This window comes from Boleophthalmus pectinirostris, unplaced genomic scaffold (assembly GCF_026225935.1).
Source record: "Boleophthalmus pectinirostris isolate CB_2022bp ecotype Guang Dong unplaced genomic scaffold, ASM2622593v1 HiC_scaffold_17, whole genome shotgun sequence".
Classification (NCBI taxonomy): domain Eukaryota; kingdom Metazoa; phylum Chordata; class Actinopteri; order Gobiiformes; family Gobiidae; genus Boleophthalmus; species Boleophthalmus pectinirostris.
The window spans coordinates 5,036,640-5,060,639 of NW_026571115.1; the positions used below are offsets into that span (position 1 = coordinate 5,036,640).

The 24,000-nt window shown below is 43.4% G+C and overlaps 1 protein-coding gene across 1 annotated transcript in view; it reads right to left on the bottom strand.

Moving 5' to 3' along the window:
• gas7a (growth arrest-specific 7a) overlaps nucleotides 1-24,000 on the bottom strand; it is a 50,560-nt gene that overhangs the window by 15,933 nt on the left and 10,627 nt on the right. The window contains exons 3-5 of the mRNA XM_055152683.1: nucleotides 6,889-6,978; nucleotides 3,190-3,305; nucleotides 2,818-2,892 (exon numbers count right to left, since the gene is read on the bottom strand). Of these exons, the coding sequence (XP_055008658.1) occupies nucleotides 2,818-2,892; nucleotides 3,190-3,305; nucleotides 6,889-6,978 (281 nt within the window). The remainder of the gene's footprint in view (nucleotides 1-2,817; nucleotides 2,893-3,189; nucleotides 3,306-6,888; nucleotides 6,979-24,000) is intronic.

Here is a 24,000-nt window from a genome sequence, read left to right on the forward strand (position 1 = left end):
TCATTATAGATCAATATTGTGATTTAAAATGTCCAAATGAAATCATGACGATCCACGGGTGTCAGAGAATATAACTATATCAGACACAAGCACAATATGTTTTTTTTTTTATTTGTTCATGACCACAGACTGTGCATATACATTAAATGGACATTGCAAACGTACTCGGTCAGACCTGGGCCTTGTTCAGCTCAGGGGACACACACTGTCCTTTGGTTGACTCTGTTTAAGCTCATTTGGAATTACAAAATAAATATATTTTATCATTTGACCTCATGCATGGACTAAAACTGAGGTAGTGCACCATCGAAAGTGTTCTGATGTACTGCTGCACATCACGGTACAGGGCACAACTGCTAAAGAGAAGGACCTGTATTCTCCCCTCAGGAAGGCTTCAAACTCTCCTCAAACACACAAATAAAAGGCCTGAAGGGACTCAGTGCAATCATCTATTTATTTTATTTTCTTTATGTATTTAAAGTTTTTATTGGTATGTATGTAAGAATGTAGCCAGGCTGGCACCACCTAGTGTCTCCCCTCAATTTCATTTCTCTCCAGTGACCAGGTCAGGAATCAGAATAAACTAGATGGTTTGCAAGAACCCCGGAAGTTGTAGACCACTCCCCGGCCAATCAGGTTTGAGCTGTGAAGCCATGGCGTCAAACTTGTCATGTCTGTCTGTGTCCCTTTTGTGGAACAGCACAACGTTAAACAAAGCGTCGAGATGGATGTAGATGAAGACAGACATTCTGTGTTGGCAACGATTCCCGAGATCAAGGATTTAAAGCCGGAACAAGGAGAATGTTTGGTGAATTTCATCAAGGGGAAAGACGTTTTTGTCCTTCTTCCTACGGGATTTGGAGCATTACATACCATACAGACCAAATAGCAGCGATGAGTTGAATATAAAAGTACCCGCCTACCGTCAAGCGAATGAATCCTAATGCTGCGAGGTCAGACGGTTTCTACGAAGTGATATCGGCTGATGAATCAGGCTAAGTCTTACCAGCTCCTCAAAAAAACGATATTTACTGCTTTTTATAAAGAAATACAATTCATATTATGCAGAATTGATTTAAACATTTGGCCTCCACAATATTTTCTGTTCCTCATGTGGCCTCATGGAAAAAATAACTGCCCCTCCCTGCTCTAGGTGCATGTTCCAAATTCAAAGTGAGCACGGGTGTGTTTCCAGCTCCATCGGCTCCCATTGGCTTTACACTGAAAAACTGTCACCCCTCTCTGTAACTTCTGCTGTGAGCTTTGTCATTTAGTTTAAAATTTTTCATATTAAATTGCTCTACATGATCCTGTGGTTTTTATTTTGCCATATTGTCTGTAAATTAATTCTTATTCTTAATATGTAATTCAGCTTCAAATTTGCCCTATAACTGCAGGCCTCAGTGAGCTTCATTTGACTGGAGCTGAACACTATGGGTGACACACACACTCCCTTAGTCCACTTCCTTAAACAGTCTGTGGTCTTTAAACCCATGAGGAGCAGTGGAGCAGATTTGAGCTGCTTTAGTTTCATTTTGCAGGTTTAAGGTTGAATTTTTGTTCATTGTCTAAAGCTGCACTGTGTAACTTTTCTGATGGAGGCTCCGTCAAATGCTTTTCTCCGTGGAGATGTTATTGCTTTGTCTGGAATGTTTCACAGTATGACATTAAACCTTTCTATCTTCATGGAGACCAAACCAGACCAAGTTACAGGTCAGATCTGTGGAGAGGCGACCCCGCTCACAGTCAGAATGTCTGTTTTTCGAGGTATTTTTGAGTTATAAAACCACCTGTCATTGAATAAATGTAAAGTAGAGCTGTTTAATGTCACACTGTGGAACATTCCAGACAGAGAAATTAAATCTCCATAGAAACAAACAGGTGACGAACTCCCAACCAAAAAGTTACACAGTGCACCTTTAAACTTTGTGAACTAAAGAAGATTGCTTGTATTCAGAAATAAAAAGTGTCATTATGGACTGTGTAGAGTCCAGTAACACCTGAACACGGCTCTAACCTGATCAGGACCAATCAGGACCAATCTGGACCAATTTGGACCAATCAGAATCAGGTTTCAGACTCTCTGGGTTCAGGTTCGGCGCTGATCTCATTTAAAGCAGGAACTGTCAGAACATTACACTGTACACTTTCAACTCCAGGAGGACGTTTTGGATCGACTCTGAAATCAAGCCGGCTTCGATCTCCTCCATTTAAAGCATCTCCATGGAAACGAGCAGGAAGAGGCTCTCCTCCAGAACAAATAAGAATCAGGTTTGTGGAGATGCAAGCCTGCTCACTGTAAGGACGCAGGATTTTCAAGGCAAAATAACTCAACCAAAATACTTAAGTCTATATTTATGTTACATACTGTGGCTTTAAAGGACAATAAAACTAAATGAGGTTTAAACCAGGACTAAACCAGGACTGAACCAGGACTAATCATGGTCTTACAAAGGTTTAATCCAGGACTAAACCAGGTATAAATCAGGACAAAACCAGGGCTAAACCAGGGCTAAACCAGGACTGAGCCTGGTCCTAAGCAGGCCTAAACCAGGACTAACCATGGCCTGACAAAGGTTTAACCCAGGACTAAACCAGGTCTAAATCAGGATAAAAAAAACAGGACTGAACGAGGACTAAACCTGGACTAAACTGGAACTAAACCAGGTCTAAATCAGGACTAAACCAGGTTTAAATTAGGACTAAACCAGGACTGAACCAGGAATGAACCAGGACTAAACTGGGACTAAACCAGGGCTGAACCAGGACAAAACCAGGTTCTGAAAAGGACTGAACCAGGTCTAAACCAGGACTCACCCTTCTTCTTGAGCTGCCAGAGGACTGAGGGACAGTTTGGACAGGTTCTTGGCGTATTCCTCTTCGATCTTTATCCTGCAACAAAAAAGAGAAAATGAAACTTCTCTGTGTTTATACAGTCCATATGAAACCAGGTCTAAACCAGGTCTAAACCAGGACAAAACCAGCATTATACCAGGTCTAATCCAGGATTAAACATGGCTTTAATCGGGACTAAACCAAGTCTAACCCAAAACTAAACCACCACTAAACTAGGACTACATCAGGTCTAAACCAGATCTAAACCAGGACTAAACTAGATCTAAACCAGGATTAAACCAGGTCTAACCAAGGCCTAATCCAGGACTAAACCAGATCAAAATCAGGTCTAACCTCTCGTGGAAGAACTCAGCCATCTCCTTCTGCAGTGTTTTTCCTTTGAGCTGTTTTTGGATGAGCACTTCTATCCCCGGCACACAGGGGGCGCCCTGGGGGTCCTTCTTATCCGCCTGAAACAACAAACGTTCAGATGAAACAGGAAACACGCTGCAGGGGCAAAGTGACACGATAGAACAATATAATCTCATGTTTAAGGTCCACGGTGGGCTCTGCGGAGAGGAGTTTGCAGGGGTTTAAATGTGTCTATGTCCAGTATGGTTTTCATGTGAGCAGAGGGCTCTCCTCTCCACAGATCTCACCTGTGACTGGACTTGATGGCATCACCTTTATCTCCATGGAGTTAGAGAAGTTCAATACAGAGACTATAAATGGACGTTAGCTGCAGCGTTCCAAAAAGAAAGTGAGCATAGGGGCACTTCCGGCTCCATCACACTCTGGCTCCAGTTCACTTTCTATTGAAAAACCACCTCCCCTCTCTCTGTAACGGCAACTGTCAGGCTCCTCATTTTGGTCGTAAATGTTCATATTAACCCGCTCTACATGATCCTGGGATTTTTATTTCACTATTTTTTGCCATAAATCAAGATATGAACATTAATAACAGACAAATCAGGCGCCTTCACTCACCTGGGTGAAGTTGGCCCGTACACAAAAACTATGTCAATCATTTGTGCTTCGCTTGTGCTACAGAAAGTTTCATTTGTGCTGCTTTAGTTTTGGAGATATTAATGATTCTTTTATAGGTCAAATTGGGGTTAGCAGCCCCAGGAAGCTTCATAATGCTCTAAAACGCCCAAGATGAAGTCAGTCGTTTGTGCTTCGTTTGTGCAGTTTTGTGCTGCAAAGTTTGGTTTGTGTGATTTTCGTTCTTAAAGGGATAGTTAGTTGTTGTTTTTTTTCACATGAATCTGTATGTCATCCCCGTCAGCAGTGTCGTGCATCCACACTGATTTACCCCCGACAGCGCCCGGTGAGCCGAGATACTGGCCGGTTTTGGTGCTGATGAAAGTAGTCCGGCAAGTTGACTGGGGACAGTAAAATAAAGTGTTTTTCTTCTCAAAACAATATGTGTTCAAAAGAGTGATACATTTGCATCACAAAACCATCGTCCTCCAAAAACTCAGACCTCATAATCGCTTGGCACTATTTTCTCTCTGTTCGTACATCAGTGAAACAGGCGCGGCTGTCACCTGGCGGCAGTGCGCAGTTATACGAACGGACTTTGGATTTTTCCATAGACTCTGACAGTTTACAAAGGGTATGAATAATTCTGGACATGCCACTTTTCTTTGAAATTTAAATAAAAGCTGAGAAATCTTTTTTTCCACAATGAGTGTGTACACATGCACATCAATAACCCGGTTATGATCGGGGTTTTTGAGTATCCCGGTTTCTTGATGGTGCATGTATACGCAGTAACCCGGTTTCTGTATCCCGGTTATTAGAAACCGGGTTACTGTAGCTGGTTTATTCCGATAGTAACCAGGATACTTGTGACATGTAAACGCAGTACCCCGGTTACTGCAACATAAAGTTGAGTGCACATGCGTCCAAAAGACACTTTCCAGTCTTTTCACCACAACAGTAGCGGCATAAATAAATTCAACAACATAAATAAAGTGACCAAACGAGTGAAATGACTGTAAAATTAAGAGCTGCGCTAAACCTGCACACGTACAACCTGCACTCATGTGATCGCTGAAAACTAAAAGATGAACTATCTCCTTTACAACACAAGCACAGAACAGACTCACCATCATCAGCACCTCTTCTGTCACAAAAAGAACTCACATAATCCACAGAGTCGTGTCATTTAGTCCAAAAGAAGCTGACTGACATTTTATGCTAATTAGCGATGTGGTCTTAAGTTTTGTTTCTGTAAAACGTAAACAAATGTGATCAGAGCTGAATGATCTGATCAAACGGGCTGATGTGGCTCTACAGTGTTTATGGTTTATATGTTGTAAAGTTGAGTTTATTTATGCAGAAGATTTTAATGAAGAATCTGTTTATCTTGTAAATCTCGTAGCTCCTTAGCTTCTTATGCTAAAGGAGCTCACGGTTTGTCCTTTCCCCGTTTATGAAATTGATTTAAGTTCATTTTTGCGCTTGCGCATTTGTAAGATTATGTCAAGAAACCGGGATACTCCATTTGATCATGTGTACGAGGATATGAGTGTCCCGGTTTCTCAGTGCGCATGTAAACACAGTAACACGAATACTGACAGAACCGGGATATGGCGAATAACTGGGATACTGATGTACATGTAAACACACTCAGTGATGCCTCTTGTACATCGTCTTATTATCTTCTGGGAGACGCCTGTGTTATTTCCAATCAAGAGTAAGTAACTTTAAGTCAAAGTTTGTCAGGGGTATGAATAATTTTGGGCTTGACAGTGTATCATTATTGTTTCTCTCTTGGCACAAACACAAAATAAAAACTAATCAATCAATCATTTTTTGTGAAGAGTGCAGTGTTGTGTCTGAAGTCCTGGAGGAGACCTGACCTTCTGTTTACTCACATTAAAATAAATCACGTCGTACAGTTATTGATTTGGTGAAGTAGAATCATTATGACACTTTTCTCTTCTTCTTTTCTGTTCTATTTTTAACATTTCTCCTAAAGTTAATTTCATGTTTTTACAGCTCGGCTAAAGAGAGATTTAACCTGAGACGTGTTCCATGTGAAACAGCTGCTCTCCTCATCCTCCATCGATCCTTCTATTCATACTCCACCATCAATCACTACACAGCAGCAGCAGCGGCAGAGTGGTTAGCTCTCCTTCCCTCACTGAAGAGGCTGTGGGTTAGACTCCTGATCTCTACGAGTGGGGTGTGCATGTTCTCCCTGTGCTACAAGTGCAGTCCTGGTTTAGTCCCGGTTCAGTCTTCATTTAGTCCTGGATTAGTCCTGATTCAGTCCTGGTTTAGTCCTGTATTAGTCTTGGTTTAGTCCTAGTTCAGGCCTAGTTTAGTTTTGATTTAGTCCTGGTTTAGTCTTGATTTAGTCATCCTTTAGTCCTAATTTAATCCTGTTTTAGTTCTGGTTTAGTCCTGGTTTAGTCCTGGTTTAGTCCTGGTTTAGTCCTGGTTTAGTCCAGGTTTAGTCCAGGTTTAGTCCTACATTATTCTTGGATTAGTCCTGATTCAGTTTTGGTTCAGTCCTGATTTAGTCTTGTTTTAGTCCTAGATTAGTCCTGGATTAGTCCTGATTCAGTCCTGGTTTAGTCCTGGTTTAGTCCAGGTTTAGTCCAGGTTTAGTCCTACATTATTCTTGGATTAGTCCTGATTCAGTTTTGGTTCAGTCCTGATTTAGTCTTGTTTTAGTCCTAGATTAGTCCTGGATTAGTCCTGATTCAGTCCTGGTTTAGTCCTGGTTTATTTCTGGTTCAATCCTGGTCTAGTCCTGATCTAGCGTTAGTTTAATTCTGTTTTGTCTTGAATTAGTCATGATTTAGACCTGGTTTTGTTCTGATTCAGTCCAGTTTTATTTCTGTTTTAATCCTGTTTTCGTCCAGTTTTAATCCTGTTTTAATTCAATTTTAGTCCAGTTTTAATCCTGTTTTAGTCCAGTTTTAAGCCTGTTTTAGTCCTGTTCAGTAAATGTGATGACCCTGTGTTATTGTGGCAGAGTGGTTAGCCCGTGTCCTCCTCTCAGTTGGAGGTTGCGAGTTTGATTCCTTCACTGACCCAGAAGTAGTCGCAGTAGCTCCAGTCTCCAGGTTTGAGCAGCTGCTGTTCAGGTCCTTCTCCGGGCAGAGGGAACGTCACGCAGTTCACCTGAAAACACAACACAGCACACTGAGCATCCGGGAAATCAACTCTTCTAACACTTTTATTTTATTTTTTGAGCATGAGAATGTTCCACAGTGTGACATTAAACAGTTCTACTTTACCTTTATTCAATTACAGGTGGTTTTAAAGCTCAAAAATACCTTGAAAAACAAACATTCTGACTGTGAGTGGGGTCGCCTCTCCACAGATCTGACCTGTAACTTGCTCTGGTTTGGTCTCCATGAAGATAGAAAGGTTTAATGCCATACTGTGAAACATTCCAGCATCTCCACGGAGAAAAACATTTGACGGACCTGACACAATGCACTTTTTTTTTTTTTTTTTTCTAATTCTGACTTGGTTTGGTGGATACATGTGGTAAATATTGATTCTAGTTTTACTTCAGTTTAAACAGAAGTAGAGTTGAGCGGCTTATGTCATCAGCTCCATCCAAAATGTAGAAATCACAAAAACACTGGACATGATCGCTGTGTTTTTGTTCTCAAGACCCAAACCGAAAGCAGAATGTGTCATGAAGAAACAGGAGAGGATCCAAAATGCTGCACTTCAGTAGTTTAACCCTCACGCTCTCCTCGGGGTCACAGAGACCCAAAGAATTTTTTTTTTTCCCCACTCTCTTAGGAAAGAAAAAAAAAATCGGTAACACTTTATAATAACTACATCTTATTTAGCCTTAATAAAGCATGAACAAACACTTAATTAATAATGATTCAGGCTTAGTAACTACTTAATTACTACCTGAATTAGCACTTAACTTGCACTTAATTCACCTGTGCTGTAAATAGTTACTCAATACTTCTTAATTACTCATGAACTAACCATTTGCATGTTTACAAATGTATATGTAAGTACACATTTGAGCATTTATTCATGATTAATAAGTCATGAGAGAATGATTTACTAATAATACAATGCAATGATCATTCAGGCAGCTGTTATCTGTTAGTTAAGTCTTTCTGAGAACTTTTCTAAAGTGAAGACTAATTATGTTTATTAAACATTTGTTAAGGTTCCAGAGAAACAATAATGCATTATTAGTAAATTATTCTCTCATGGCTTATTAATTATTAATAAATGCTCAAATTTGTACTTAAATATACATTTACGAATGCACACACAAATGGTTAGTTCATGAGTAATTAAGTAAGAAATACTTATGACTAACTATTTACAGCACAGGTTAATTAAATGCAAGTTAAGTGCTAATTCAGGTAGTAATTAAGTAGTTACTAAGCATGAATCATTATTAAATAAGTCTTTGTTCATGCTTTATTGAGGCTAAATAAGGTGTAGTTATTATAAAGTGTTACCAAAAAATCCTTCCCAATCAAGACAGGTAGTAAAACTGTAGGACAATGAATCACCAGGGTAACCCAAATTTAAGACTTCTGAAGACATTTTTAAGACCACTTAAATGAAAATTAAGACCAACATCGCACCCATTATGCGGGCAAAAAACACCAGATCTTATTCTAATAATTATAATCATATAATTCATTCATGCCTTCATCTCCTCCAGACTTGACCTCTGCAATAGCTTCCTGTACAATCTCCACTCCACCCACCTCCAAAAACTGCAATACATTCAAAACTCTGCCGCTCGCCTCACCACACCACATCACTCCTGTCCTTAAGCAACTCCACTGGCTCCCCGTACAACACCGCATCCAATACAAGGTCCTCCTCATCACCTTACAAGTCCCTCCATAACCTGGCCCCTCCCTCTCACCGACCTCCTCCGTCTGCACCGTCCCACCCGCCGCCTCAGATCGGCCGACACCAACCTCCTCGCTCCCCTCATCAAAGCACCGGACTTTGGGGGGGGCTGAGCCTTCGCTGCCGCTGCCCCCTCCCTCTGAAACTCACTCCCACAATCCATCAGGAACTCAAACTCACTGCAGCACTTCAGATCAGGACTAAAAACTCACCTGTTCGAACCGGCATTCCCCCCATGCCTCTCCGTTTTCTACAGTGTCACTTTTATTTGTTTCTAAAGCGTCTTTGAGTGTCCAAAAAAGCACTATATAAGTCTGACCAACCAATGACTATATCTAGAATCTAAGTCTACGTTCAGACTGCAGGGCTTAATGCTCAATTCAGATTTTTTTGTGAAATCTGATGTTTTTGTGAGGTCGTTCACATTTCCAATTAAATGTGACTTGTATGTGTCTCCAGTTTGAACAGTAAACGGCCCGAAAGTGTCCCACATGTGCACTGGAGACACGATGATGTCAACCACAGTGAGCGTCTCTGTGTTTACAGAAGTTGTCCAAACATGGACGCAGCATTGAGCACCTGGAGATTTTAAAGTTCCTCTCGTACCGGAGCCAGAACATGAACAACTTACTTGTTTTAAGGAGGAGATTGAGAAGGAGAAGGACGAGGTTTTTGGCCGTGGTGTTTTGTGGGACAGCGGCAGCAACGTCCATTGAAAAGAAAGTGTGGATGTGGAGACGGAGCCAAGAGTGGTGAGTGGTGATGTGCTTCACTTCAGGGACACGGAGTTCATTTACAATTTTCTCCTACTTCAGCGCAGAATAGTGACATTTGTGTCTTGTTGATAACGTGTAGGTGGATGGATGCGCTTTGTCCGTTCAGACTGAAGTCACATGTCAAAAGATCAGATATGTATCAGTTTCAGGAGCACATATCCAAGTGTCCAGGGTCACATTTGAAAAAAGGTCACATAGGGGCCAAAAAATCGGATTTGGGTCACTTCAGGCTGCAGTCTGAACGCAGCCTAAGAGCCACTGTGGATTAAACCTGTCCAGGCTGACACCACCTAGTGCCTCCTCTCAATTTCATTTCTCTCCAGCGAATAGGTCAGGAATCAGAATACACTAGACCACTACCACTAGGGTATCAAACATACGGCCCGGGGGCCAGATCTGGCCCTCCAAGACCTTTAATCTGGCCCTCGGCTGATTTTCTACTACAATATTTTAATTATAATTTCTATTAAAATATTGTTAATTTTCTGCGGCGCTGAGCGGAGCAGCGTCTCCAGCGTCTCTGTACGTGGCCCCTCCCACCAGAGCAGCACAAATGAAGACTTGCCTCTTTCCAAACGCTCTTAAAGGACGATCGTTTTGACTGTTGACCGTGACACCCTCATCAACAAAATGTCCAAAATGAGAAAAGTGGAGCAGAGTGCAGGATTTTCCCCAAAAACATTGACTTATTCCTATTTACATACAAGTTAATGTTAAAACATTGTGTTGAAATTGTATTTTTCTTAAAGTTTCAGGTTGTTCATAATATTATAATATTTAGTAAAAGAGTTCATCAGTTAAAAAAGATTTCTGTAATAGATTTGTGTTTCTCTGCACAAATATTTGAACTTATTGTTATTTTTGGGGTTTATATGAGATGAGTTTTCTGATCCGGCCCCTCTAGAATCAAAGTAGGTTGGATACAGCCCCTTGGACCAAAATGAGTTTGACTCTCCTGCACTAGACAATTTGCAAAAACCCTGAAAGTGCAAGTTCAGGCACCAGCCAATCATCAAAGAGACATTCTGTGTTGGGAACGACTCCCAACATTGTGGATTTAAAGACGGAACAAAGAGAAAAAACAGTTAGCCCCATTAGTGGTGCATTACATACATCATGACCAAATAACAGTTTACAAAAAAATAGGCTAATGAATTTTAAGACCTTTGTGAAAAAAATAAGACTTGGACAACAGGATTTAAGCCTTTTGAAGGCCTTAATTTAGGAACATGAAATTTAAGACCTTTTTAAGACTTTTAAGACCCTGCGGCTGCCCTGGGCTGTCAAACTCAAAATCACAGAGGCCAAAATTACAAAACTGGGACTAAGTCATGGGCCAAAGTAAATATTTATTGGGAAATTTCAACATCATCTGCATGTTTACTCTTCTTTCGAGATGTGTAATGTTAAACTTTTTCTTATTAAAGTAAATGTTTAATAATAATTTTGCTCAAACACTGAATCCAGAACAAGCAGAATATAAAATAATAACACAATTTTAAAGAAATCATGTCTCTGTAGGCGGCAGGCAGCTCGAATACATGTTTGATGTGATCTCACGGGCCAAATAAAATTATATTTCTGGCCAAATTTGAGTCAAATCTGAGTTTGACATGTCTGCTGTAAAAGAAGTGGATGGTTTCTCCCTAAACACCAGCACCTGCAGCGTCATGAGTCAGTGCCTTTATGAATCTGCGGCTCAGGGAGGAGCTCTGGAGGTTCTGAGTGTTTACATGAGTCCTGTCCATAAAGTGAGAATGAGACAAACTTGTGTGTGTCTCTTTCTGCAGGTGAAGACTCCAGAGACACAGGTTCAGCTGCGATTGAACCTTTTAAAACAAACAGAGCACACCACACAGTCTCTGCATAAAATTGTAAAACTCATGAATTATTAATGTCAGAGGTGGAAGGAATAAAAACAGATGATCATTTTTTCTTTAGCTCTGGATCCTGCCTGGACACAGAACTAAAGAACGATCCCAGTGAATTCCACACAGATTTCAGCGGCTCGTTTGTTGAATATGAGATGTTTTTTGTTTTTTTTCTGTTTAAGGAGGAAAAGGCCAGGTTTGTCTGGACCTCAGGGCAGTGCAGGAGATCAGGACGTGTGGACATATTTTGCTTTGGATCTTGTTGTTTTTTTTCTGAGCGCTAAAGGTCGAGGCATAAACACGAGGAGCGAGAAGGAGCCTGAGGACACTTCACAAACACATGAACACGAGCAGCCGCCATCTTGGACCGAGCTCTGAACTCTGAGCATGCAGCTGTTTCAGAGGACAAATCACACTTAGAAATATGTCCAGACCATGCACTGTTTATATAAACGGATAGGAAGTTCTCATGCGGCTCTTTCAGCTTCCATCATTAGAATATCGCGGTTCACCTTTCGCGGTCTTGCTGTTTTGCAAATTTTTTAATGAGATTTTGCATGTTTTTTTAGTTTTTTTTTTACAGCGTATGAAGGTGCACTGTGTCCTCCCCCTGCGTCCTGATCATAGACTGTATATCTGAGTGGACATAGCTAATGCTCTAGCCTTTGTGTGCCAAATAGGAAGTTCTCCAGGAGGCTCTTCTGGCTCCTTCTGATCATTTGACTTACATTAGGATCTTGTGGCTCGCCTGTGATAACCCAGGACTAACCCAGGACTAACCCAGGACTAACCCAGGACGAACCCAGGACGAACCCAGGACGAACCCAGGATGAACCCAGGACTAACCCAGGACTAACCCAGGACTAAGGTGCACCCGCGTAGACCGTTTGGTGACCGCAGGCGAAAGGACTTAACTCTGCGCCGCACGGAGTTAAGTGCGGCCGTCACCCAATCGCACTTTGCAGACACCTGCTCCTCGTGCTTGGGATTCTCTCTCTTAAACCCGACCTGGTGCAGGACTCTGACCCGACCTGGAGCAGGACTCTGACCCGACCTGGAGCAGGACTCTGACCCGACCTGGAGCAGGACTCTGACCCGACCTGGAGCAGGACTCTGACCCGACCTGGAGCAGGACTCTGACCCGACCTGGAGCAGGACTATAACCCGACCTGGAGCAGGACTCTGACCCGACCTGGAGCAGGACTCTGACCCGACCCGGAGCAGGACTCTGACCCGACCTGGAGCAGGATTCTGACCCGACTTGGAGCAGGACTATAACCCGACCTGGAGCAGGACTCTGACCCGACCTGGAGCAGGATTCTGACCCGACCTGGAGCAGGACTATAACCCAACCTGGAGCAGGACTATAACCCAACCTGGAGCAGGACTCTGACCCGACCTGGTGCAGGACTCTGACCCGAGCTGCCACAGTGAGAGCTGGACAGATGCAGCGACACTTGTTCCAAAGCCAAATGTTACTTCTCCCACTACACACTCTACATCCACATTAAAACAAAGGTACATGTGCATCTGCAACAAGCGCCTCATCAGAGAGTTTTCAGTGCCGCTGGACAAATTGTACCTCTAGGGGATGTGGTTGGGGGAGGGGGTGTGATATCATTCCATACCGCGTTGTTGAGCTGCGATACCTCACCGCAGGAGAAATTCACTAACCGCGACAGCCCTGTTCATCGCTGGATTAAAGAGGCAATCGAAAGACGGAAACGTGTCCACGGGACGATAAACCGGGACGAAGGGCATTTTTACTCTCACACACCTGGGATACTGTCCTGAGGAATTGGGACTGCAGGTGACGCTGTCGTCCTGCCTCCACCAGAATGAAAACAGCACCAAAACCTGTTTAAATCAACTGAGCGACATGTCACATCAACATCACGAGACTGTGAGGCAGGGAGCGCGGGGAGCAGAACAAACTGTCAGGGGTGAAAACAAACTATGGGTCTGAAAAAAGAACATAATCACATGCAGAGTTTGTGCAAAACCACGAGGAAACAACATTTGAACAGATCAAAAATAGTTTAATGTGGACCCTATGACGTGCATAAAGAGCAGACTGACCCTCCGAAAGGTTCACGCCATTCTACATCGTGCATTGTTTTTGTTAAGATGAGAGACAATAATCAGTTATCAGTGATCAGTACTTACAAACTCCTCATTTCTGTCGATGCACAGTGACCTCAAGGAGTTTGTGAATGTTGAACGTTGTGAGGAACCAATGTGATTACCTTTTCTAAGCTTTAAAGGCGACATGTTTGAGTCATCTTTATCTTTATTCTCATCATCGCTATGACCTTTTTACCTCCACCGGCACACGCCCACTGTGACGTACGCAGAATTGACAATAAACTTTTTTGGAACTTTGAACTTTAAAACAAGCAGGTGATGAACCCCTAACCAAAAAGTTATATAGGACACCTTTAAATGGGGAATCTACTCTACTAGTTTTTTTCCCCCTTTCAGCTATGTTACCTTCCTCAGTTATAATTCACTCATTCTTGCATGTTTGAGTCTTGCATTGTCCTTCATTTGAGAGCTCGGAAAAAAGGTAGTTTCACCTACCCCCTAACCCCACCCACTCCTCTGTAGTTACTGCTATTCAGACTTCAGTCATACACGTGATGTATGTTCAAAAACACAGCCAATTACCGTATTTTCCGGGCTATTAGACGCACTCTTAAGCCTCCAACCCCATCAAAAAACGACCGCGCGCCACAATCCAGAGCGCCCCATACACGAATCCACTCTGTGTCCCAGCACGAGTAGTAAGTAAACTACAAAGCCACACCACCTGCAGAACACACAAACACACACGGAGCAGACAGCGACCGCACAGCCAAACACACCCACAGACACACTCATCACTCCACGCCGACGAGGAACGGAACGGAGGAACGAACCGAAAAAGCGAGTGCAATGTGCCACTTCTAGACACAACTGAACAACTGAGTCACTGCGAACACGCCGACAATCCATTGGTCCCAGACAGCACCCTCCCTACACGCCACAACTGAACAAAGCCCAGAGTCACCGTGAACGAACAAACAAACAAAACCACTCACCCATCACACTGTTGTGTTTCATTTAAAGTCCGGTGCAGTTTATTTGTGAAAAAAGTTCGAAAATAGACCATTCAGTGACAGTGCACCTTATAATCCAGAGTCCCTAATAGTGCGGAAAATACGGTACAGATTTGATATGATCTCGCGGGCCAAATATAATGATATCGCAGGCCAAATTTGGACCCTGGGCCTGAATTTGACATGTCTGGTGTAATCCAAACGTCCATGTCAAAGCCTGATCCAGTCAGATGTCAGGTGTGGTCAGGCCTGGTCTTGGTTTGGAGACCACTGGGAAAAACGGTCATTGTGTCTTTCGGCAAGACACTTCAACCCACATTGCCTAGTATGAAAGTGGAGTGTGTGTGTGTGTTAGATGGTGCAGATTGGCAGCCGTGCTTCTGTCAGTTGGTCCCAGGGCAGCTGTGGCTACAATAGTAGTTTACCACCAGCGGGTCTGGAATGAATAATGTGAATAATGAGGAATAATGATCTGTAAAGTGTCTTTAAGTGTCCAGAAAACTGATACATTATTATTATTATGATGATGATGATGATCCCTCAGTGGTGCAGTAGGTTCATGTTGGTCCATGTGTGTGTACTAGTCTGTGTGCTCTTCTATTTGCTCTGATACAACTCAACATCATTCTAAACACGTTCAGGAAAGGTTCTGCTTTGTCCTGTCAATAGTGATACTTGACATTTCTTGTTGTCATATTGATTATCAATTTAAAACAAGATATTCTGTGTTTTCAAATTGCCCCGTAACCAAACCCGATTAGTTCACTGTTTGTCAACTGTGAAGAAGATCTCTACATTCTGTTTGTACGTAGCTGAAAACAGTGCATGAAAAGAATGACATGATGTGACCTTTTGGAGAGATGTACTGTATTTTCCGCACTGTCATTAAATGGTCTATTTTCAAACTTTTTTCACGCAAGGAACACAACAGTGTGATGGGTGAGTGGTTTTGTTTGTTTGTGGCGTTCACGGTGACTCTGGGCTTTGTTCAGTTGTGGCGTGTAGGGAGGGTGTGCTGTCTGGTGACTCAGTTGTTCAGTTGTGTCTAGAAGTGGCACATTGCACTTGCTTTTTTGGTTCCTTCCTCCGTTTCCGTTCCTCGTCGGCGTGGAGTGATGAGTGTGTCTGTGGGTGTTTTTCGCTGTGTGGTCGCTGTCTGCTCCGTGTGTGTTTGTGTGTTCTGCGGGCGGTGTGGCTTTGTAGTTTACTGAAGTCGTGCTGGGACACCTGAGTGGATTCATGTATAGGCGCTCTGGATTGTGGGGCGCCCTATACACGTTTTTTGATGCGGTTGGAGGCTTATGACCGCGCCCAATAGCCCGGAAAATACGGTATTAGAGTTGCCCGCCAGCTACAGAGACATGATTTTTTTTTATGTTGTTATTATTTTACATTACACTTGTTCTGGGTTCAGTGTTTACGCAAAACTATTATTAAACATTTATTTTAATAAGAAAAAGTTTACCATTTCATATCTCGAAAGAAGAGAAAACATGCAGATGCTGTTGAAATTTTCCAATAAATATTCAGTTTGGCCCACGTCTTTTAAAGGTTGTATGGAGGATTTTTTTTTTTGTTTCAAATTGTCAATGATAGATTATAGAGATGCAGTAGCCTTGTAATTATGATGACCAAAAAAAAAGAGAATAAAAATTCATCAACTCTGGACGTGGTGGGGCTAAACATTTGCCAATAGATAACGACACTGCCTCGTTATCTGTGAGCTGACAGGCTGTCAATCAATCTCCCTACATTTCTAGTGTAACTGACTTGCCTGTGCGCCGCCGGTACGTGGTTTACGTACGACTGTCACGCAGTCCACAGACGCAAGCCGCACAGACGCTGTTTACTCCACCAACGCAAAAGTTCTTAGCGGCTTTTTTTGACCTATATCTTCCTCGCAGTTTCGCACAAAGTTTGTTGCAATGGCAGACAAGAATCCAGGAGCAGTTCACCGCAAAAGAAAGTCAGTTTTTGAGGTCGCTGAAAGAAGAAGACAAGGGGAAAAGCAGCGAAGCCAAACTAAGGTGATTCTTGAAGATTCATTCCAGCGATGGCGCGACTGAAGCAGACGCAGGGTCTAAAGACTGACGCACTGGTCGCCAAATTACTCCTGGACAGGTAACTTCTGCTTATTATGAAAACGTACTTTATTTCCAAGAGCGAGACAAACGTTTTTCAGGACACGAAAGCGATATCCTATGTCTGAAAACGTAATTTTCAAGGCAAAGAAAGAGTCCGCTTGCTGCTGCGTGTTGTAGCTAGTTCATTCGCACTGAATCTCCGCGCAACCTTCTCTGCATCCCTTTCCTGCTCCTCTCCCCGCTGCCCGTTCCGCTCTTCCCCCTGCTCCTCACTTCTCCGGGCACGGAATCTCTGCGCACCACTCCCCTCTCCTCTCTCCTCTCCTCTCTCCCTGCTCCGCTCTTCTCCCTGCTCCTCACTTCTCGTCCGCACACGAAATGTCCGCACACCCGCTCCCCCCGCTCCTCACTTCTCCGTCTTGCCTAACCAACACTGTAGTTAGTTGTTTACAAGTCATGTGCAGCACACCGGCTGTAAACAAACCTGTTTCTGGCGTAAGGAGGAGGCGGGAGGAGGCGTTTCTACGTAGGAGCTGTAGGGGAGGGGGGGTGGTTTCACGCATGCGCAACATTTGAAAAAGGACAAACAGTCGCTGGATTTCTCGTTCCTTGGAAAATCCTCTATACAACCTTTAATTTCAGTTTTTAATTTCGGCCTCTGTGAATTTGAGTTTGACACACCTGGATTAAACAGATATAAAGCAACATGGGAAAAGAAAAGAAGCAAAAGTATGACTATATTATGCTATGATTTAATGTGGAAAATCACAGTCTGTTGTTGAAAACAGGGTCTCCAACCTTTTTTCCTCCGGTGAGCTCCTTTACAAAACGAAAATGTCACAGAGCTGCTCGATTTAGTGGTCGCAAGAAATGGAGTAATTCTACGAGTCACGGCCGTAGATCAGAAACAGTTAGAGGCCTGTAAAACATCCACCGGTATCTATTTATGAGTGCAGAAAATAAAGTTAGGCATGAACATGATACATTTACATTTTTAACAGTCCTTCTGTTCATCAGATTTGAGTTATTCAGCACAAAACTTAATATTCAGACATTTTTTGGAGAGCGACTTGGAAAGACATGGATACAGATACAGACTGGAGACTCCTGTTTTTATGATCAAGTTGGTATGAGCAGTGTTGGGAAGGTGACTTTTAAAATGTATTCCCCTACAGATTACATACTCCAAAATTTAGTTTGTAACGTAATCCATTAAATACTTAAAGTGAGTAACATAATCTGAATACTTTGGATTACTTGATTTGCTGTAGAGAAGCAAAGACAAGGATATCGTAACATAAGATTTTTATCTGCTAAAAGAAAATAAAAAGCCCAGACTTTACTGAACCAAATTAAAAATATTCTTGATAGAAGAAGAGGAGACACGTCCACGCAGCAGGATTTAGTCCTGTTTTAGACCTGGTTTAATCCTGGTTTAATCCTGGTTTTAGACCTGGATTAGATCTAGTTTAGACCTGGTTTTAGTCCTGGTTTGGTCCTGTTTTAGACCTGGTTTAGCTCTAGTTTAGATCTGGTTTAGTTTCTGGACATGAGTGGAATTACTGAAAAAAAAAAAAAAAAAAAGGATATAGCCCAAAATGTGAAAACAGGAAAATACCGGCGTGTAATCCATTTATTTCAACAAAGTAACTGTAATCCAATTACCACTCACTGAGACAGTAACTGTAATTGAATACAGTTACTCATAATTTGTACTCTGATTACGTAACTTGAATTTGAATTTATTTGTTTGGAGGATAAGCCCTTGAGATGTGTCACCATCTCATTTTCAAGGGGGTCCTCAACTCCGGTACATGTAATCTGTTACTCCCCAACACTGGGTATGAGAATGAGTTTTGAGTATCAGGTTTCTTCTTTAGTATCGTGACATTCGTCCATAAACATGAGGGTGTTTTCTGGATCACAGATTTGTGTTCAGAGTCACTGGTGCAGGGCTCAGGTGCTTCTCAGAATCTGATGCACTCACCCACAACAATCACACACAACCTACAACCTACAACCTACCTATACCTTACCTATAACCCCTGTCTGCTCCTGCCTGCTCCTGTCTGCTCCTGTCTGCTCCTGTCTGCTCCCGTCTGCTCCCGTCTGCTCCTCTCTGCTCCTGCCTGCTCCTGTCTGCTCCTGTCTGCTCCTGTCTGCTCCCGTCTGCTCCCGTCTGCTCCTCTGCTCTGCTCCTGCCTGCTGCTCCTGTCTGCTCCTGTCCTGCTCCTGCTGCTCCTGTCTGCTCCTGCCTGCTCCTGTCTGCTGCTCCTGTCTGCTCCTGTCTGCTCCTGTCTGCTCCTGTCTGCTCCTGTCTGCTCCTGTCTGCTCCTGTCTGCTCGTGCTGTAAAACAGTGACTAATGCCTGATGTGTTATATAAGCACATTATGTCCAGGCCAAATAATAAAATTACAATCTGCTGTTTGAAAGTGACAAGAAACACTATTACACAGGCTAACCACTCTGCCACTGACAGGACTAAACCAGGACTAAACCAGGACTAAACCAGGACTAAACCAGGACTAAACCAGAATTAAACCAGGTCTAAACCAGGACTAAACCAGGTCTAAACCAGGACTAAACCAGGACTAAAGCAGGTCTAAACCAGGACTAAACCAGGATTAACGCAGGACTAAAGCAGGTCTAAACCAGGACTAAAGCAGGACTAAAGCAGGACTAAAGTAGGACTAAACCAGGACTAAACCAGGACTAAACCAGGTCTAAACCAGGACTAAACCAGGACTAAAGCTGGACTAAACCAGAATTAAACCAGGGCTGAACCAGGACTAAACCAGGACTAAACCAGGTCTAAACCATGACTAAAGCTGGACTAAACCAGGTCTAAACCAGGACTAACACAGGACTAAACCAGGACTAAAGCAGGACTAAACCAGGACTAAACCAGGATTAAAGCTGGACTAAACCAGGCCTAAAACAGGACTAAAACAGGACTAAACCAGGTCTAAACCAGGTCTAAAGCAGGACTAAACCAGGACTAAAGCAGGACTAAAACAGGACTAAAATAGGACTAAAACAAGTCTAAACCAGGACTAAAACCAGGACTAAACCTGGACTAAATTAGGACTAAAACAGGACTAACCCAGGACTAAAACAGGACTAAACCAGAATTAAACCAAGATTAAATCTGGACTAAACCAGGGCTACAAGCAGACAGGTGCAGACAGGTGCAAACAGGTGCACAGTCAGAGGAGTAGACAGGTGTAGACAGGTGCAGAGCCAGTGGAGCAGACAGGAGCAGACAGGTGCAGATTCAGTGGAGCAGGCAGGAGTAGACAGGTGCAGACAGGGGCAAACATTTACAGAGCGGGAGGAGTTGGCAGGGGCAGACAGGTGCAGACAGGAGCAGACAGGTGCAGAGCCAGATGAAAAGGCCAAATAATAATAAACTATTTGAAAGTGACTCAGAACATGTCAGAAATGTCTGGAGGCTAACCACTCTGCCACAGCCCCATAAGCAGGACACAGAGACAGAGACAGAGACAGAGCGGGAGTCTAACCCACAACCTGCAGCCGAGAGGAGGAGGAGCGGCCGAGTGGAGAACAGCACAGAGGGAAAAATCAATTCTAATAAAACCTCAAGACGAGGCTCAAGTTTCAAAATAAGAGCCTCTTACAGTCATCACGTTTATTTACTACAAGGACCCGGAGACGACGGGAACTGAGCCAGGACTCAAAGTGGACTAATGCAGGACTAAACCAGGACTCAAACTGGACTAATGCAGGACTAAACCAGGACTCAAACTGGACTAATGCAGGACTAAACCAGGACTCAAACTGGACTAATGCAGGACTAAACCAGGACTCAAACTGGACCAATGCAGAACTAAACCAGGACTCGAACTGGACTAATGCAGGACTAAACCAGGACTCGAACTGGACTAATGCAGGACTAAACCAGGACTCAAACTGGACCAATGCAGAACTAAACCAGGACTCAAACTGGACCAATGCAGAACTAAACCAGGACTAAACCAGGTCTAAAAAAAGGACTAAACCAGGACTTAACCAAGACTAATGCAGGACTAAAACAGGACTAAACCAGGACTAAACAAGGACTAAAAAAAGGACTAAATCAGGTCTAAATCAGGTCTAAACCAGGACTAAGCCAGGACTAAACCAGGTCTAAACCAGGACTGAATCAGGAGTAAACCAGGACTAAACAGGACTAAAAAAGGACTAAACCAGGACTAAAACAAGACTAAATCAGGTTTAAATCAGGACTAAACCAGGACTAATGCAGGAATAAACCAGGACTAAACCAGGGCTCAAACTGGACTAATGCGGGACTAAATCAGAACTAAACCAGGACTAATGCAGGACTAAACCAGGACTAAAACAAGACTAAATCAGGTCTAAATCAGGACTAAACCAGCACTAATGCAGGAATAAACCAGGACTAAACCAGGACTCAAACTGGACTAATGCGGGACTAAATCAGAACTAAACCAGAACTAATGCAGGACTAAACCAGGACTCAAACTGGTCTAATCCTGGTCAGATCAGGTCTAACAGGACAGGTGTTCAAACTGATCAGGTCCGAAAACCGACCAATCAGATGGCTGTGTTCACACCTGTTGTTAACGAGCAGATGTGAGCACCTGGCTGTCACCGTGGCAACAGGTCACACGTCTCCATGGAAACCGGCTGGCTGCTGTGACTCTGCGTGAAGGTGAGACAGAGGTCGAGCTTTTGGGTCATCAAGTCTGAATAATTATGTAAACACAAAAGGACTGAACCGGGACTAAACCAGAACTAAACCAGGACTAAACCAGAACTAAACCAGAACTAAATCAGAACTAAACCAGGACTAAACCAGGACTAAACCAGGACCTGAGAGCATGTATGTGTCCTATAGCAGTGGTGAGTGTGCGCTGACGTATGTGGGAGTGACAGAATCTAAACAATGACTAAACCAGGACTCAACCAGGACTAAAACTGGACTAAATCTGGACTAAACTTGGACTAAACCAGGACTAAACGTGGACTAAAGGTGGACTAAACGTGGACTAAAGGTGGACTAAACGTGGACTAAACCGGATATGGGAAAAAAGGATCTCTAAACCAGTATTTACCCCAGACTAAACATTGAAACAAATGAGGACTAAAACAGGATTAAACCAGTTCCAAACCAGGACTGACCCAGGACTAAAGAAGGACTAAAACAGACCCACACTAGGACTAAACCAGGACTAAACCAGGGTCATACAGTTAGCCCCATTTGACAGTGTGATATTGTCACATCTGAATCTGAAAACCAGGATGTGAAAGAACTGAAATGGAGTGAAGACTAATCCAGGACTAGGACTTCTAAACCAGGTCTAAACCAAGACTTTACATGAACCAGGACTAAAGTGGGACTAAACTGGGAGTAACCCAAGACCTGATGTGGGAGTGAGGTGGTGGTGCTGAGGCAGGGTTGCCGTCGGTGATGGGGATGCGTTTCCACGACGACCGGAGGGATGGGGGAGGGGGAGTAACGTGACAAAAACAAAAACACACAGAGCTGCCAGCTGAACCAGGACTAAACCTGGACTAAACCAGGACTAAACCAGGACTAAACCTGGACTAAACCAGGACTAAACCTGGACTAAACCTGGACTAAACCTGGACTAAACCTGGACTAAACCTGGACTAAACCAGGACTAAACCAGGACTAAACCTGGACTAAACCAGGACTAAACCAGGACTAAACCTGGACTAAACCTGGACTAAACCTGGACTAAACCAGGACTAAACCTGGACTAAACCTGGACTAAACCTGGACTAAACCTGACTTAAACCAGGACTAAACCAGGACTAAACCTGGACTAAACCTGGACTAAACCAGGACTAAACCAGGACTAAACCTGGAATAAACCAGGACTAAACCAGGACTAAACCTGGACTGAACCAGGACTAAACCAGGACTAAACCAGGAATAAACCAGGACTAAACCTGGACCAAGCCTGGACTAAACCTGGACTAAACCAGGTCTAAACCTGGACTAAACCTGGACTAAACCAGGACTAAACCTGGAATAACCAGGTCTAAACCAGGACTAAACCTGGACTAAACCAGGACTAAACCTGGACTAAACCAGAACTAAAGCAGGACTAAACCTGGACTAAACCAGAACTAAACCAGAACTAAAGCAGGACTAAACCAGGACTAAACCTGGACTAGACCTGGACTAAACCTGGAATAAACCTGGAATAAACCTGGACTAAAACAGGACTAAACCTGGACTAAACCAGAACTAAAGCAGGACTAAACCAGGACTAAACTAGGATTAAAACTGGACTAAACCGGGACTAAACTAGTATTAAACCTGGACTAAACCAAGACTAAAGCAGGACTAAACCCGAACTAAACCTGTACAAAACCTGCAGAAAACCAAGACTAAACCATGACTAAACTAGGACTGAACCAGGACTAAATCAGGATTAAAACAGGAGGAGGAACAAAAGCGAAACAGAATTAAACCAGGAGTAAATCTGGACTAAAGCAGAACTAAACCAGGCCTGAAAAAGGGGAAAAAAACAGGCTTAAACCTGGACTAAACCTGGACTAAATCAGGATTAAAACAGGAGGAGGAACAAAAGCGAGGAGCAGACACTTGTCATGTGTGTGAGAGCACGAGGAGATCACGGTGGGGGAGTCCAGGAATGTCACCTGATATAACCCAGGTCTAAACCTGAACTCAACCAGGACTACACCAGGACTACACCAGGACTACACCAGGACTACACCAGGACTACACCAGGACTAAACCAGGACTAATCCAAGTCTCCGTCAGGTCTGAAAGCAGCAGCACATTGTCTCCTGCAGTTCTGTGGATGTCCCTCGCTTTCATTGTGTTTTTTTTTTTTCAGCGGCCATTACTCCCGTCGCCATGGAAACTGGAGCTGCAGCATCGCTCCGTCCCCCCTCCTCCTCCTCCCCCCTCCCTCCCCCTTTCCCGTGTCTGATCCTATGTTTAGCCTCCCCTCCTCACAGCTACGAGGTCTCCGGTTCTATTCCCGGACACTCCATTTTTCCTCCATTCATCTTAATAAAACACATAGAACAGACTAATGATGATCCATAAACACAAGTCCAGACCCAGACCCGGACTAAGACCTGGACCCAGACCCTGGACCCAGACCTGGACTCAGACCCGGACTCAGACCTGGACTCAGACCTGGACTCAGACCTGAACGCAGATCTGGACTCAGATCTGGACTCAGATCTGGAGCAGTGATCCGGAAAGGTTTAGCCCCAGAGGCATTGATCAAAGTGTCAAATGTGTCACAAGATTTACCTCGAGGGACAAAGCAAAGCATTCAACTAGAACTAAAACAGGACTAAAGCAGGACTAAAGCAGGACTAAACCAGGACTAAAACAGGACTAAAACAGGACTAAAGCAGGACTAAAACAGGACTAAACAGGACTAAACAGACAAAAGGACTAAAGCAGGA